Source organism: Oryzias latipes, chromosome 8, assembly GCF_002234675.1.
Source record: "Oryzias latipes chromosome 8, ASM223467v1".
Lineage (NCBI taxonomy): Eukaryota > Metazoa > Chordata > Actinopteri > Beloniformes > Adrianichthyidae > Oryzias > Oryzias latipes.
The window spans coordinates 2,604,919-2,622,494 of NC_019866.2; the positions used below are offsets into that span (position 1 = coordinate 2,604,919).

General features: G+C 41.4%; 2 protein-coding genes across 3 annotated transcripts in view; both read left to right on the forward strand.

The window, feature by feature from the left end:
• The window catches only part of LOC105358455 (transmembrane protease serine 9-like), a 59,362-nt gene that overhangs the window by 26,869 nt on the left and 14,917 nt on the right, over positions 1 to 17,576 (forward strand). The gene's annotated exons all lie outside the window — the stretch shown is intronic.
• LOC101157943 (serine protease 27-like) lies at positions 4,567 to 15,901 on the forward strand. Its single transcript, XM_020705031.2, is given in 9 exon segments — positions 4,567 to 4,643; positions 9,969 to 9,989; positions 10,484 to 10,643; positions 10,851 to 11,041; positions 11,044 to 11,115; positions 11,203 to 11,348; positions 11,426 to 11,846; positions 13,715 to 13,886; positions 15,346 to 15,901. Coding segments are annotated over 9 exon segments (1,257 nt in total). The 5' UTR covers positions 4,567 to 4,573; the 3' UTR covers positions 15,350 to 15,901.

Here is a 17,576-nt window from a genome sequence, read left to right on the forward strand (position 1 = left end):
GTAGGGAACAGTCAAAGACAGGAAGTAACAAGACCTGAAACGAGAAGAGAGTTAGTGTAGTCGGTTTAGGGGCTGTCATCTGGCCTTGGTTTTTAAAAGTTAGAAGACATTTCACCTCTTATCCAAGAGGCTTTGTCAATTCTGAAAGAGCTGGTCGGAGAGCTGGTGTATATGTGCTCATGGGGGAGGAGTCAGACCAGAAACTGGATGGTACTGTCTACTTAGCCTACAGGGTTTCGGGTCGTTAAGAGTCCTTTGTCCTCAGCTGGGGGTTGGGGAGCCAGTGACTCCCTCCCCAAACTGGTCGTCTCTTTCCACTGTTAACGACTCAGGTGAAACTGGTTTGGGTTGTTTAGGTTTCACAACACTGCCGTAGATGGATGGAAGAATAAACCTGAAACCACCATTCTTATTAAGAGCAGGTTTATCCTTCCAGACAAAGATGGCTTCTTTCACTCCTCGCTCAAACCATCCTTTCTCTCTGGCTAGAATTCGGACTTCACTATCCTCGAACGAGTGGTTTGTGGCCTTCAGGTGGAGATGCACTGCAGACTCAGGTCCACTTGGGTTGGCTCTGCGATGTTGGTAAAGCCGCTTATGTAGAGGTTGTTTTGTTTCTCCTATATACTGTTCCTGGCAGTTCTCTTTGTAGTGGATAGAGTACACAACATTACTCTGTTTGTAGCTGGGAATTTTGTCCTTTGGATGAACCAGTTTTTGTCTGAGAGTATTGACTGGTTTGAGATGAACTGGGATGTTATGTTGTTTGAAAATCCTTTTTAGTTTTTCCGACAGGCCTGCGATATAGGGAATTGAAATACTGTTCTGTTTCGGTTCTTGTTCCTTCTTGTCTTGTTTTCTTGTATGTTGGGATCTGGTGAATGCCCACTTGGGATATCCACAGGTTTGGAGGGCTTGACGGATATGTTGTTCTTCCTTCTTCTTTCCGTCAGAGCTTGTGGGCACCTCCTGGGCTCTGTGTTGTAATGTCCTGATAACATCTAGTTTGTGCTGTAAAGGGGGGTTGGAGTCAAATAACAGGTACTGATCTGTGTGAGTAGGATTCCTGTACTCTTCAACCTGGAGCTGTCTGTCCTCTCCAATGATCACAGCAGTCTGTTCTACTTTGTGTCTTCCCTGGTGAACTTGAAGTTCTTGTCGACTGCGTTGATATGATCTGTGAAAGTCTCCACTTCCTGGATTTTGATCTTGACCCAAGTGTCGTCCACATATCTGAACCAGTGGCTTGGAGTAGTACCTGGGAAAGAGTCCAGGGCTCTTCTCTCGACTTCTTCCATGTACAAATTGGCCACAATATGCGAGATTGGAGAGCCCATAGCACAGCCGTGCCTCTGCCTGTAGAAGTTTCCCCTGAATTGGAAATATGTGGAGTTGAGGCACACTTCCAGCAGTTCGCAGATGTGGTCTGGTGTCAGATTTTTTCTGTCTTGTAACTGAGAATCCTGCAGTAATCTCTTCCTTACTTCTAACTTTTAAAAACCGAGTCCAGAGGACAGCCCCGAAACCAACTACAATGGAACCAACCTGGATGAATGAGAGTCTTCATAGACGAGAAGAGAGTTAGTGTTTCAAAATAAACCAGGAAGTGCAACACAGGAAAACACAGGTGACAGACTTTGACCAAAAGTGCACAACTCAGGATATAAAACACGACTGACGAGACATGACAAGGTGGAGCCTGCTGTCCCTCACGTGCAATGTTTGGTCAACAAATTTTGTGTAGCTCGCTTTCAAGTGGGAGGGGTGTGGCCTTTTCTTTGATTCTTTCAATTATTTGATTACAAAAATGCTTTGTAAATGCAGAGGATGGGACTATCTAAATGTTAAATCAGGTTTTCTGGGCTCAAATGAAAATCCATCCATCCTCCTCTGGTTGTTGATTTAGAAAATATATTTTTCTCTTTGGTGTAAAAAGAAAATAAACCTCAAATGCTGCGGTTTCAATCAATTTTTGTTAATTATTTTTAGTTCAGTTCATATTTTCTGCATGTTGGGCTGTTTTCTAGGTTTGTTCGTTAATTTGGGTTGTATTAAAGGATAGAGAAACAAAAAAATCTTATGTGTTTGTTATGTAGGGAAACATAAATCACAATGAAATCAAGTTACAGTTGTATTCAAGGTTGGGGGGAAAAATAAATCAATGAAAAACTTCTGGGGTGTCTTTTTTTATTCTTAAGAAGTAGCAAAACTTTTCAACTGCTTTGATTGACTCTTTAGGGTTTAGTCATATTTTTTTAGAGGTCCAAACGTCTTTGTGTTTACTCAGATACAGGATCTAGTTTTGTGTTTTAGGACATCAGGTGGATTTGTTTGTTTTTTTACTGCAGGGACAGATAGAAGAAAAAGAATATGACATGGCTTAAGATGACGTACAAATAAAGAACACCACATCTGGCTAAAATGTATCTGATTTTAAATAAATTCAGTCTCTGAACAATTACAAAATAATTTCTGTTTCACTTGGCAATTATTTAAACAGGTGTTCCTGTTTAATTTAAAAACCCACTCCAATAAAAATTGAATTTTTCTGTGTTTTTAACATGTTCTTGTGGCATTTTCCTGATGATTGAGAACATATTTGTAGAAAATTACGATTAAAACTACATTTTAATTGCTGTGAATCAGAAGCAGACAAAAAATGCAGTTTTTGAAAGATTGTATTTATGATGTAGAAAATACGCTGGGCGGGGCCACCAGCTCACTGCTCCACCCCTTTCTGATGCATCCTCTTGCAGACAAATAGATCCATCTACGTCTTTGTTTTCTGGTCTGATCTGGAATCTGGATCAGAACTGTACGGATGGATAGCTCCGATATCGCTCCCCATTTTTGTTACACTAGTAATGTATGGTCAAAACTATGCCCTAGAAAACAACATCGTTTTTTTTCTGGCTATAAACAGCATAATCATGATTGAAAGACCACTGGGAACGCTTTTACAATTAAACGATGATCAGAGTGGAACTTTAACTGTTCTTACATAAGGTTAAAACATGTTCTGGTCTCATGCATTCTTAAAATAAGAAAATAATAATAAAATAAAAAAACTCCTTTGGCAGAAACTGTTTTCATAGTATTTTGTAAGAATTTGTGTGTTATCATTTCTACTTTTCTAATATGGCAAGCACAAATTAATATGACGTAGAAATAAACTAAAGGAAGCGGTAAAACCAGCTGAGTAATAAAGCGTGGTCAAGTCAACTGTATCAAATGCAGCACTGAGATCCAATAAAACTAGCACAGATATATTTCCACGGTCTGTATTAAGATGTATATCATTACACACTTTGGTCAGAGCCATCTCAGTGCTATGATGCTGTCTGAAGCCAATCAGCAAAGAATTCATTTAAATGACAGAAAACTGCATTTTCAATTATCTTACTTAGAAGTGGTTTGATATGTCTGTTGCTCATTTCTGTCTTGACAAGACTTTCCTAAGCGGTAAAACCAGCTTAATGAAAAATGTTCCTGTCCCTGAACACAACAGATCACACAATCACTTATGACAGCAGTCCTTTGTTTCACCATCAGCAACGTTTCCACTCATCATAATGACCTATCTTATCTACGGTGTGATGAAGGAAGAGCTGACAAACCTGTCAGGTGACTTTTGCATGAGTTTGGAAATATATATGTGTATATATATTCTTTAAAACTTTTCAATGAGTTTGAAAGAAAAATGTAAAAAAAATATAACCATTATTCATGATAAAAGCCTCATGAGAATTTACGGAAACCTGAAATGAAATGGTGAATTATTTTCAAGCCATTTGGAAAAAGAAGCAAAAGTCAGTGCGGAATGAGGAAACGTTTATCTGAAGCCATCCTGGTAAATTGGGAAACTATCTAAATCTGAGAAAATGACAAGACAAACAGCTACATACAAATGGAGATTTGTATCTGCAAAGCTGCAGGAATGCTGTCAGGTCAGAGTAGATGATGTTGTTTTTACTCTCTGCTGATGTCTTCATTGATGATTTGTTGCATCTTCAGTCTGGCTCGGGGGGCAACAGCTGGCTGGGGAGAGTGGGGATCGATCCAACAACTGAAGGGTTGGCGACCTGCTTTGGATTTTACTCTGGGAACTAACAAAAGACTAAGATCCAGGTGACCGGAGACGGTACAAACTGTGTCAGGAGGTCAATTATGTATTTTGGCACTACACCATTTAAAACTTTATTAAACTGCCTCACAACTTTAAATTCTATCCGACAGGTAGCCAGTGGAAAGCCCTCAGAACTGGACTGATGCAGTCTATGTTTGTGTTTACTAAATGATTTCTGAAATGAAATATGGAAGTTTTCAAAGTTAAAAATCAATAATATGATTTTATTTGTCAAAATAACTTATTTTCTCAACCATAAAGATGATTAAAGGTTTTACATTTATCATTGATCAAAGGCTTCAAGGGATCCGTTGAGGCGAAAAAGGAAACTTAAGGTTTAAATAAGTCTTTCACATACAAGTTCCAGTCTGTGAGGAGGCGCTGTCAGACAGGTGAGCTGTTCGTGGGCGTGTATAAATACCAGGTGGTTTTGTTTTGAGAGCAAATATGTTGAGTCTGTTTGGAGTCATGGCTTTCAGGCTGATCTCTGTGACTCTGCTGATTCTCTGCACACAAGGTAAGAAGTTCCACACCGGGTCAGAACCAGAGTCAGAATCTGAGATTCCTTCAATAAAACAAAATTCTTTAACCTCTAACGGTTACACGTGAACTAACATCAACATTTTAGTCTGTGACTTTGACATTGGTAGAGTACCGGTATGTCAAGTACGTTCTGTCAGCGTTTTCAAATAGTTCCGTCTTACTGTATTATCCTGTGAAGTAGTTTGTATTTTGTTCTTGATCATTTCTGCTCTAAGCCTTTAGGGGGAATCATATAATCCTGATGTTACTCCAAAAAAATAGACATTTTACTTTTAGATATGTTTTTTGATAGCAATTAAAATGTATTCAGTTTTTAGTTATATAAGACCAGTTGGTGTTACAAACCTAAACTTACAAATTTGCATCATTAACCTGAAAAACAAATTGAAAATTTGTCATTTAATTCAAAGATTGGTACATATTTGATTATCTATTTGTGATGTAAGATACACAAAATACACATAATTCTTGCTCTAATATTTGTGTTGTTTATACTAATTTACAAAAAGGTGTCATATAAGGGTCTTACAACAGAAGGGTTTGAGTTATTTTGAAAGATATAAGTGTTTGAGAATCAATCGATGACTGTGAGAATGACGGTGTTACCTTGAGACGTGGGTGACCCGGTGACGAAATCCATAGCTAGACGGGACCAAGGCTGGTTAGGTGTCCAGGATGGAGCAACCCAGCCGGAGCACAGCATGACGACTTAGACCGGGCACAGGTGGTGCAGGCCGAGATGTACTCACGTACATCCCTGTCCATAGACGGCCAGTGGAACCTCTTGCGGAGGAGGTTAAGGGTCCGGTGCACCCCTCCACGGCAAGCCATATGGAAAGTATGCCCCCAGGCAATCACTTCAGAGCAGAGAGAAGATGGTACAAACAAGTAAGTAAGTAAGTAAGTAATCTTTATTTATATAGCACTTCTCACAGAGAGCAACTCACAAAGTGCTTCACAAAGTAAAAACAATATAAAATCAGTAGAGATACCCAATAAAACGCACACAGGCATAGAAATAGAAACAGGAGGGTGATTAGTGTCCTCATTTTGGGCTTGGAGTACCTTGGTCTCGATGTCCCAAGTAAGGCTTCCGATGATGCAGGTGGGTGGTAAGATATTGGAGGGTGTGTGTTCAGACGGGCTGTATTTCCGAGATAGGGCATCGGGCTTGACGTTACAGGATCCGGGTCTGTAGGTGATGGTGAATTGGAAACGGTCAAAAAAGAGACACCAGCGAGCTTGCCTGGAGTTGAGCCTCTTGGCGGAGCGGAGATAGGCAAGGTTCTTATGATCCGTCCATACGATAAATGGCTGCTCGGCTCCCTCCAACCAGTGACGCCACTCTTCCAAAGCCAACTTGATGGCTAGGAGTTCCCGGTTTCCAACATCGTAATTCTGTTCAGAGGGGGACAGTTTACGAGAGAAGAAGGCACATGGTTTCAATTTGCCAGAGATGGCAATGCCTTTTGAGAGAGAACGGCTCCCACTCCTGAGTCAGAGGCATCCACTTCGACTATGAATTTTCGTGAGGGGTCATAGCTGGATGAGGATGGGAGCAGATACAAAAAGGCTCTTTGATTTGTCGAAAGCCTGCTGAGCTTCCGTGGACCAGACAAAAGGGTGATTAACGGATTTGACACATGTGAGAGGGGAAGCAATGCTGCTGAAATTACGTCTGTAGAAGTTGGCGAAACCCAGAAACTGTTGTAGCTTCTTACGACTGTCAGGACGTGCCCAGTTCGTGACCGCTTCTATTTTGGAGGGGTCCGGACGGATGCAGCCTGCTTCGATGATGTAACCAAGAAACTGTGCTGTGGTAGTATGGAATTCACATTTTTCGTACTTAACAAAGAGCTGATTTTCTAGTAGTCTCTCGAGCACGAGGCGTACGTGGTGTTCATGCTGGGCCTGATCGTGAGAATAAATGAGAATATCGTCCAAGTAAACAAAAACGAAACGATTAAGGAAATCACAAAGAATGTCATTGACCAACCTCTGAAAGACTGCCGGGGCATTGGTGCGGGCCTTTTTTAACTGAATCAAAAACTGAGGAAATTAATGTCAAGGAATATTTATTTTTTATGGTGATCTGGTTTAATTCACAGTAATCAATGCAAGGCCTGAGTGTCTTATCTTTTTTCTCCACAAAAAAGAAACCGGCTCCCACGGGTGAGGGGGATGGTCGAATGTGACCCAGGGAGAGGGCTTCTTGGACGTATTGTTCCATAGCTGTTCTTTCAGGGCCTGATAGATTAAATAGACGACCCTTGGGCAGAGGGGCACCAGGCAGCAGGTTTATAGCGCAATCGTAAGGTCTATGGGGAGGGAGAGCGCTAGCTTTGGCTTTGCTAAACACGGCTTTTAAGTCATGATGGCAGCGAGGGATGTTAGCCAGGTCGACTTGGCTGGGACTCTCGATGCTAGGAAAGGATACAGAGAGAATAGCAGACAGTTGGCGAGACAATACGGGCTCCATTTGGTGACAGTACCCTGAGACCAGTTGAACTGGGGGTTATGTAATTTGAGCCAGGTAAATCCTAAAACGATGGGAGTGTGCGCAGACTGGGTGATGAGGAATCGGATTGACTCCCTATGGTTACCTGAAGCAACAATCAGGATAGGCTTGGTGCGGTGAGTGATTCGTGACAAATGCTGACCGCCTAGACTGGAGGCTTTAATGGGAAAGTCCAGGGGTTCTGTGGGTTTCGACAGATGATTAACAAGTTGCTGGTCAATAAGACTCTGTTCAGCCCCAGAATCTCCAAGGGCCCATAAATCTTGGACGTGGAGATCACAAGAAAGCTTGACAGGAATGAACAAAAACTCTTCACCAGAATCGTTAATGTTAGGCTCCCCCCGCGGCCTGTCGTCTAGTGAGGGGCTCGGTCTTTTAAACGAAGTGGGCAGGAGGAAACCAAATGACCTTTAGTTCCGCAGTAGAAACAGGCTCCTTCTTCACGTCATTTGCGAAGTTCCTCTTTTAACAGTCTTGAATGGCCGATCTGCATGGGCTCGTCCGGAGGCTTGGTGGGAACGGGAATTTCGGTGTGCATGCTGTGATCGGCGGGTGGAGCGCTGAACACCTTAGCGCCGGAGCAAGGAGGAAGGTGAGTTTGTTCTTTTTGACGCTCCCGCAATCTGATGTCCGAGCGGAGAGACGCGGAAACTGGCTCTTCGAACGAGCGTGCTTCGGGTTGTGAGCAGAGGTGATTTTTGATCTGTTCGTTTAAAGATTGGTAGAAAATACCTTTCAGGGCTAAGTCGGGCCAGCCAGCTTCAACAGCTAGAATCCGAAAGTCGATGACGTGGTCACTAACCAGTCAGTTCCGCTGCTTGAGAGCGAGTATCCGCCAGGTCGCTTCTTCCTCTTTGCGGGGTTGGTCGAAGATGAGGCGGAACTCACTGTGGAAACATTTGTACATGAGATGACTAATGGGATTGGCAGTAAGATACACTTGGGCCCACTGGAGAGCTTTATTTCTTAGTGAATTTATTATTAAAGTGATCTTACTGTTGTCCGTTTGGTAGTATCGGGGGCTTGTTGACAGATCAGCTGGCACTGTAGTAAAAACCCTCCGCAGGTTTTCACGTCCCCGAAGAATGGTTACAGTTGAAGCCGGATATTTTCAGGAGCGGTAGATGGCCCGGAAGCGGAAGGAGTCGGGTTGACCGTAGCATGGGCTGTAGCAGCTGAAACATGAGAAAATTGTCCAGTTAGTTCATGTAAGGTCTGAGTCATACCGTCCAGGCAGAGAAATAGATCCTGTTGAGCGGCTGCCATCTGAGAAAGGGTGTCCGCCTGGCGTCCAAGCATGATGCCTTGCTGGGAAACGGCTAATCTGAGTTCTTCTGGGTCAGCTGGGTCGGGATTACGGCCAGTCCGTTCTGTCATGGCTTACAGAACAATAGAGACCCAGATGCTGAAACCCGGAAGAAGACACAGGTGAGAACAGGCGTGGCAAGGAAGTAGATTTAATAATCAGGGTTCGGAGTATGGCAGCGTCGATGGAGGCCCGTATGGTATGAGGCTCGGCAGAGGCTCGTGGTGTGACCGGGTGGAGCAGACAGAATGAGGTTTCCAGACTGAGGCTGATTCAGACGACCTCTCGTGGCTATGGATTCCATCAGGGGCAACGGACTGGCGATGAATACTGGTCCTGGAGCTCCTTAAGAAGGCAGGCGGTGAGATGAGGTAAGTGGTTGCAGCTGGGCTGAATCAGGAACCAAGCGGAGAGGAGACGGGGAGGAGACTGGCAGAGGCACCATAACACTCTTGTTTTTTTTAAGCAGAGGGGCGTTGGTTAAAGAGTTGGAGGAAAAAGGATTTTAAAAAAAGAGCGAAGCAGGAAAATAAAAAATCCAAAAATTCTTCCTCAGCAACAAAAAAAGGAAAAACGGAAGATATTTTGATGGTCATCCACTTATTGTCATTATGCCACGATCAGGGAAATCTGGCCTTATTAGAAATATCTATACTGAATTGGAGAATAAAAAAATCTAGTTTGGCTTGTGCTTTGTTGTTTCATTTGAAGCATTTTAAAATAAACTTGGTTTTACTTAATCAAAACACCTGCTTAGAAATTTAGAGGCATAAAGATCCTGGCAGGTGAAATTATAAATTTATGACCATTTTCCCCCTGCACAGCTGCCCCCCCCCCATTAAAAACACAGACCCCCCACCACCACCTAATTTTATGTCAATATTTATATCATTATGACAAAGATAAAGAAACCATAATTACAAGCTTTTTTAAGCATTAAAAATATAACAACCTAATTTTAATATATGCTGTATGCAACACAAGCTTGTGTTGAAGAAAGGTACTATAAGGACGGTAAGGCCAGTTTGTTTAGTAACTAAATATAAAACAGGTCGATGACGTCTTTTAAGTGTTTAGAGGATGACTCTGTAAAAAAAACTCAAAAAAGCTCAGATTCTGAATAGTGATAGACTAAGTGACTGTTCGTTGTTTTGAAAGTAGAATGCGCGACACCACTTGCACACGTCCCATTTTCACCATGTCTTTAGCAGTGGCCGTGCAAGCCTCAGGGAAACGGCAAGACAGATGCACCCGCTCCTCTTTACGACCCTCCATGGACCAGACAACCCTAAAAACCTCAGAGCACAAGTACGGGTCGACCCTCCTGTACGAGTGCATGTGACCAAGGGTTTACTGCTTCACTATGAAAAAGGAAGAACTTTAAAAGTTGTGCTGTCACTCAAGACAGTAAACTTGGCATAAATCAAAGAGTGACTGTCTGATTTTGTTTTCTTTCTTTCTGATTTTCATTCCAGAGAGTGTGGCACAGCTATCTGGTGAGTGAAACTTTTATTCAGCTTTTAATGTTTCAGTTTTTTTTTTTAAAGAAAGTCAGAAACCTGGACACAAACACGGTACAAACACAACAAGAAAATGTCTAAGAAAATAAAAGGAATGTCAAAAGATCAGCCATAAGGCTTCCTAACTTTCTCTGATAGGCAGTCTATCTGTTGAAGACAGAAATTTAAAAATCTTGTCTGATGTGGAAAAAAAAAACTAATAATATAAACACTTTAATGTCTCAAGTGATTCTTAGACCAAAAAATGTAAGAAATACACAAAAACGATTTTTATAAGGCTCATGGAATGAAACTATCAACCCTAGCAGATGAAAAGGATAGAAGGCACCAATTTAGTTTTCACTAAGAATATTAAATAAAAACTGACAAAAAAAAACAAGAAAAAAGATGCCAGTGGAATTTGTGATGGATTTTTGTATGACCAGCAGTTTCTGAGTCCACAAAAACCAAACCAGTACTTTTCTTTGCAGTTTGTGGTCTGGCAAATCTGAACAACAGGATTGTTGGAGGACAAAATGCTCCTGCAGGGTTCTGGCCTTGGCAGGTCAGTCTGCAGACATCTTCACACTTCTGTGGAGGATCCCTCATCAACAACCAGTGGGTGCTGACGGCCGCTCACTGCTTTCCAAGGTAATCAACAATAGTAGAAGTGGTCATTCATGACAGCTTTGGAAAGATTCAGAAAAAAGATTAAGAATAAAAGGTCTGATCAACTACACATAACGTAAGAGATCATCAATTCTATCTATTACAGATTTTTTTGTAGTTAACTGAAGACAACACTTAAAACAATGGCTCCAATCTAAAGGTCTCACAATTTTCTGTTTTCCTTCTCAGCCGGAGTGCATCTGGTGTGAACGTAGTTCTGGGTCTTCAGAGTCTGCAGGGATCAAACCCCAACAGAGTGTCTCAAACAATAGCAACTTTAATCATTCATCCAAACTACAACTCAAAGACAGAGGATAACGACATTGCTCTCCTGCAGCTCTCCTCACCAGTAAACTTCAACAACTACATCACTCCAGTCTGTCTGCCACCAACAGCACCTTCTACAGCGGCGTCAACACCTGGGTCACCGGCTGGGGCAACATTGGAACTAATGGTAGGGTTGATGTTTTAAAAAGAATCCCAAACTTTTCTTTCATGGACTTCAGATGTTGTCAGTTGATCAATCCTTTTCTTCTCTTAGTCTCCCTTCCTGCCCCACAAACCCTCCAGGAAGTACAAATACCGATTGTGGGAAACAGACAATGCAAGTGCAGCTATGGAGCCAGCTCAATCACTGACAACATGGTGTGTGCCGGGTTACTGGAAGGAGGCAAAGACTCTTGTCAGGTGATTCCCCTTTATTTTCTGTTTTTCAGATATTCCTCTGAATTCTTTCTTAAATTAAAATACTTTTCCTCTTGAAGGGAGACTCTGGAGGTCCGCTGGTGATTAAGCAGAACAACCGATGGATCCAAGCAGGAGTTGTGAGTTTTGGAATAGGTTGTGCTGAACCTAATTTCCCAGGAGTCTACACCAGAGTGTCCCAGTACCAGACCTGGATCAATACCCAAATCACCAGCAATCAGCCGGGCTTTATCGCCTTCACCTCCACTGGAACTGACAGTGACCTCAGTGTGTCATGTCCAGGAGTGCCACCAATTGCTACTACTGCCACAACTATAGCAATTACAACAACTTATGTATCTCTAATACCAACTACAACCATCAAAACTACAGCAACCATGACACAGCCAACAACTACAACTAAACCTACAACAGCCACCACCTATTCAACAACCACTACAACAAAAACTACAACCCAGCCACCATCCACCACACCCAATGGTAATGATAAATGTAATGTCTAGTTAACTTTCCTATCTGCTTTATGTATAGCTATCAAATTTTGACACAAAATGTAATATATTACCAAAAGTATTGGCTCACCTTGACTCACGTTTGAGCTGAAGTGCCATTCCATTTCTAACTCATAGAGTTAAGTATGATGCCTTTTGCAGCTCTTACAGCTTTAACTCTTCTGGGAAGGCTGTCCACAAGGTTGAAGAGTGTTTTTATGGTATTGTCCAAAATATGTTGGTGTCCTGAAACATCCAGTTCCCTTCACTGGAGTTATTGGGCCAAACCCAAGACTTGAAAAAACTACCCCACACCATTATTCCTCCACCACCAAATTTCACACTCGGCACAATGCAGTCTGGAATGCACCGTTCCTGGCAACCTCCATTGATTGCCAGATGGAAAACTGTGATTCATCACTCCTGAGAAGGCATCTCCAGCAGTGTCCAGTGGCTGTGTGCTTTACACCACTGCATCTGACGTTTTGCATTCCACTTGGTGATGTGTGGCTTGGATGCAGCTGCTTGACCACAGAAACCCATTCCATGAAGCTCTCTGTATGCTGTATATGGACTAATCTGAAGGTCACATGAAGTATGGAGCTCTGTAGCAATTGAAAATGCACAATTTCGGCAAACTCTTTGCACAAAGTGCTTCAGCATCCGCTGACCCCTCTCCATCAGTTTCCGTGGTCTACCACTGGGTGGCTGAGTTGCTGTTGTTCCCAAACTATTCCATTTTGTCCTGATGGAGCTGACAGTTGATTGTGGAATATTTATGAGCAAGGACATTTTACCACTGGATTTGTTTCACAAGTGGCATCCTATGACTGTTCCCCACTGGAGTTCACTGAGCTCCTGAGAGTGACCAATTCTTTCACAAATGTTTTTGAAAACAGTCTGCATGAGTCATGCTAGACTTCTAATCATTTGGATAGGTGAGCGTAAGCTTTTGGTAATATATTGTAGATGTGTAGTAAAGAATTTCATCAAAAATTTTTGTACACATCAGGATTTTTCTGCTTTAAGTAAATAAAACACTCATTTGGTATACAGTGATCCCTTGATTATCGCGGGGGTTACGTTCCAAATAGAACCCGTGATAAGCAAAACCCGTGAAGTAGAAACCTTTATTTTTTTACAATTATTATACAATGAAATACACTATTATACATTGAAAAGAAAAAACAAACCATTTAACAGGCTAAATCAATTTTTTTTTAACAAATAAAAGTACTTTAGAAACGTTTTTTTAACAAATAACTTCTGTAGTGTGCTGTCAAATAATAATTTCAATCATCGATAAGAACAGAAGGCTTTAAATTGCGGAGATAAGCCCCGCCCACCGCGACCCGAGTGGATTAAACGGAAGAAAATTTAAAATGATTATAAAAAAAAAAAAAAAAGTACAGTGGGACAGATAGTGACTCCGGTCTTCTTTTTCACTGCTCTTCATACTGAGCCGCTGCATCCTCTGCAGCGTTTTTTCCTTCTGAAGCCCGCGGTGCAGCTGCAGGTGTGTTTGTTCGGGAGAGGAACATAGTGATAGGCAGTTGTTGTCGCTCTTTTTTCTTCTTTGCTAAAGATCCTTATACACCGACATGCCACCATCGATTATGTTGGAGAACTGTAATGAACGGCTCATCAAAGGGTCCCATTCTTGAGCTACTCGCTGAGTGACTTTTTAGCCAATCAGAATGCAGAACACAATGCACAATCCAAATCCGTGAAGTAGCGAAACCGTGAAAAGTAAACCGTGATATAGCAAGGGATCACTGTATCTAAATAAATCCTAATCTAGCAAATTGTTATTAATAAATCCATAGTAGGTATTTCAAGTTTGTATCTTCTCTGCAGCTGTGGTTTGTGGACAGGCCACCCTGAATTCCCGTGTCTTAAATGGAAGTTCAGTGATAACTGCAGGTCAGTGGCCTTGGATGGCGAGTCTACAGAAGAATGGAAAGCATGTGTGCGGAGGGACACTAGTTGCTCTGGACTCTGTTCTTAGCGATGCTAACTGCTTCACAAGGTGAGTAAAATCCAAAGATGATGGCTTAGTACTGATTTGTATTCCGTGTGATTGGTTAAGTTAGAATGGCAAGTTTTTGCGCACCATAGGTGTATCACAAAAAACAAACCTGATTTCACCACAGTGGACCGACACAAGTACCACATGACAATGTGTGCTTTTCCTATTTGCCTGTCGATCTGAAGGCTCATTTTCCTTCACTCTTGAAAAAGATCCCAAGATACTTAAACTCCTCCAACTGAGGCAAGAGCACTTCACCCGTCCAGAAAGGACAACCTATGCTTTTGCAATTAAGAACCATGGCCTCAGACTTGGCTATGCTAACCCATCGCCCCGCCCATTTCAATCTTGGCCACAAATCGCCTCAAACCCCTGCTAGAGGTTAGGGTTAGGGTTAGCTAGAGGTCCTGGCTCAATCAGGCCAACAGGACAACATAATCTGCAAAGAGAAGTTCACTCTGGTCACCAAACTAGACTCCTTCTGGTCCTTGACCGTGCCTCGAAATTCTGACCATAAATTTATGAACAGAAGGAGTGATAAAGAACAAATCTCCTAGAATGCAACATGCACCGGTCCACAGGTCCACATTACTGCTGTCTGGGGGAAGCAAGCTCATTCTCTGATCACACATAGAGCAGACAGCCCTCAGTAAGGCTTCCCGGACCCCATACTTATTGAGCACCTTCAACAGGACACTACTGGAGACGCAGTTTAATGCCTTCTGCAAATGAAGTTAACAGCTCCCGCAGAAATCTTTGATCGAGATCTGGACCTAATTTCTATGAAGGTTTGAGATTTTAAACAAGAGAAAAGGGTGAAAATGTTCATGTCTGTCTGAGAAAAGTGTAGAAAGTGGGCATTGAGGAGTTTTACTGCCATAAACGTCTGTAATCAGACTCCATGGATTTCACAGATCACGGTTATTTTTAGAACGTAACTCCTCCAATAAATGAGGGAACTCTGTGAAAAGGTAACGCAGATATTTGCGTAGCTGCAGCAGGAGACATAGAAATTTGCTTTTTCCATTTCGACTGGATGAGAAACAGATGCGCAGGACACAGCTGCTCAGTTTGAGCACAAATTGTGAGAGGTGTGAGGAGCTGCAGCGTTCTTAAGTCTCAGCAGGGAGAAGATCGATTATATTTATTTATTGTTTTTTCTTTTTAATAAATCAGTATATTTTTTCCCTGATTTTTTGTTTTTGAAAATCACAGTTATTTGGTCATTTTTTTATTTCATAAATAGTGTTATTTATTTTATTAAAACATTTGATTTGAAACCTTTAGGAATGATTAAAATGGTAATAATATAGGGAGTATAAAGATCCAGCCTGATTCTGGACAGTTCTGGACAGGGAGGAAGTGAGTCTACGGCACGCAGACAGGAGAGATTCAACATTTCTCAAAAATATCAAAGCACCAGAGTTATTTCTATATTTTCATTTTTCTATTTGTCTAGATGAGCAACTTTTGCAGGAGTTCAAGACGTCTGTGTTAGACTGTGGGACAAATTCTACAAGTGACAGGATTTGTACAGATATATTTACACTGGAGCAGGTAAATGGTAAGACAAAATGTATTGTTGGCCCTGTGATCATCTGCAAGACACCCCTACAGTCTCTGATGGGGCCGCTCCTCTCTGTGACCCACCATGGACCCGGCAACCCAAAAACCCACAGCAACCATTCGGGTCAACTCCCCGTATGGTGCATGTGATGAAGGCCTGAGGCTCAATCAATGAATTAGCAAACAATACATTGACAATATCTCTGTTTTTACAGTTTAGAATGCAATGAAGCTCTTTTTGAACAGCAGATATTTCTTTTGGCACAAAGTTTCAAATGAGCATGGCCATAACTGAACGGTCTTCTCTGTAGTCATGGTAGGGGACATTTTTAACAAATAGGATCTTGAAGATTTTCCTTGTTTCTACAAGGAAGAAAGTGGACAATAGTAGGAATCTGATCAGTTCACTGATGACATCACTAAGTAAACTTTCCTCTGTTTACCGTCTGTTTCCTCAGGGTGACTGGAGGTCCGCTCATGTGTAAACTGGATGGGTATTGGTTCCAGACGGTTGTGCTGTCATCTGTGAGCAGCACATCCAGGACAAAGCGAGCTACACCCATGAGGGTTTTTGAAAAAGTGGACAACTTTCAGGACTTCCTTTTGCGCACACTGGAGACATTTTTGAGTCCAGCCTCCACCAATACAACTAGCACCAACACCACCAACACATCATCTACAAACTCCACCAACACCACTTCAAATCCTCTGGCTTCAAGCGCCAGAGAGGGAACTCCCTATTTCTTCAGCTTCCACCTCTTTATCCTCTCTTTGTCTGCTGGTCTTCTAACATAGAAGTTGAACTTTTCCAGAATTACATGATGTGAAATCCACAAATGAGTATAAGTAGTTCATATTGAAACCCAGACAGGAGTTTCCTGGTTGACTACATTTTTTGTTAAGAGGTGCTGTTTTTTGGGGTGCTGAATCAGACATTCTGGGGTATATGTGTAAAAACTCAGAGGAACCCCAGTTATTCAATTCAACTTTATTTGTATAGTACTTTTCATGGTACAGAGCATCTCAAAGTGCTTCCCATGATAAAATAGATCTTAGTAAGTTTAAAAGAATAAAAAAATAGTAGTTAAAATAGTAAGTATACTAAAAATATTACTAATAATAAAAAATAAATAAATACACAAAATTCTAACACATACACATCCCACCAGTACAATCAAAACAATTAAATTATTTGTTAAGATTTATATGTGTTTAGGTTTTTTCTTAAAAACCTCCACAGTGGATGAAGCCTTCACGGCTGTTCCACAGGCGAGGCCCACAGTGCTGAGATGAAGCCTCACCGTGGGTTTGAGTTCTGACCTTTGGGACCACCAGCAGACCTGAGGGCTCTGGGAGGGTCATAAACGAAAAGTAAATCTGATAAAAATGAGGGGCCAGTTCCAAAACTTTTGTAGACTAATAAAAGAACCTTAAAATCGATCCTAAAGCTGACTGGCAGCCAGTGCAAAGACTTCAAAATTGGAGTTATGTCCTCCTTCTTTCTGGTTCCAATTAAAAGGTGTGCAGCCGAGTTTTGCACAAGCTGCAGCCGGTTGATAGTACTTTTCTTAATACTAGAGAGAAGAACATTACAAAAATCTATCATAGATGTTATAAAAGCATGGATTAATATTCAGGCTTACACCCAATGAACCAGTCGACATGTTTTCTTTGACAGAATAAGGAAGTCTGTGAACCGTTTGGTTCATGTTTTAACTCTGAAGGACCGTTGCTTTAAGTCGCTGTTTATGGAAGCGATTCTGTAGCATAAATAAAAAGCAAAGTCAAAACCAGAAATGCTTTTTAATTTTCAAAATGTAGCTGCAATTTTTGGCTCAAAATTAAAATGAAAAAGCAATACTTCAAAATGCTTTTTCATTTTATACTTCAACACAGCTTTTTCTGTCACTAAATTAAAATGCTAATGAAAATGGTTTTTGACATTTCATTTTCAAAAAGGTCCCTGGTAAATGTGTAGCAAAAATCATTTAGAAATGTCTAATTTGACATTTAAAATGGATTAATAAAAATTTATAGACATTTCTGGTTTTGACTTTGCTTTTTATTTATGCTACAGAATCGCTTCCATAGCTGTTGTGGTCAAAGGACCCATATGCTAAAATG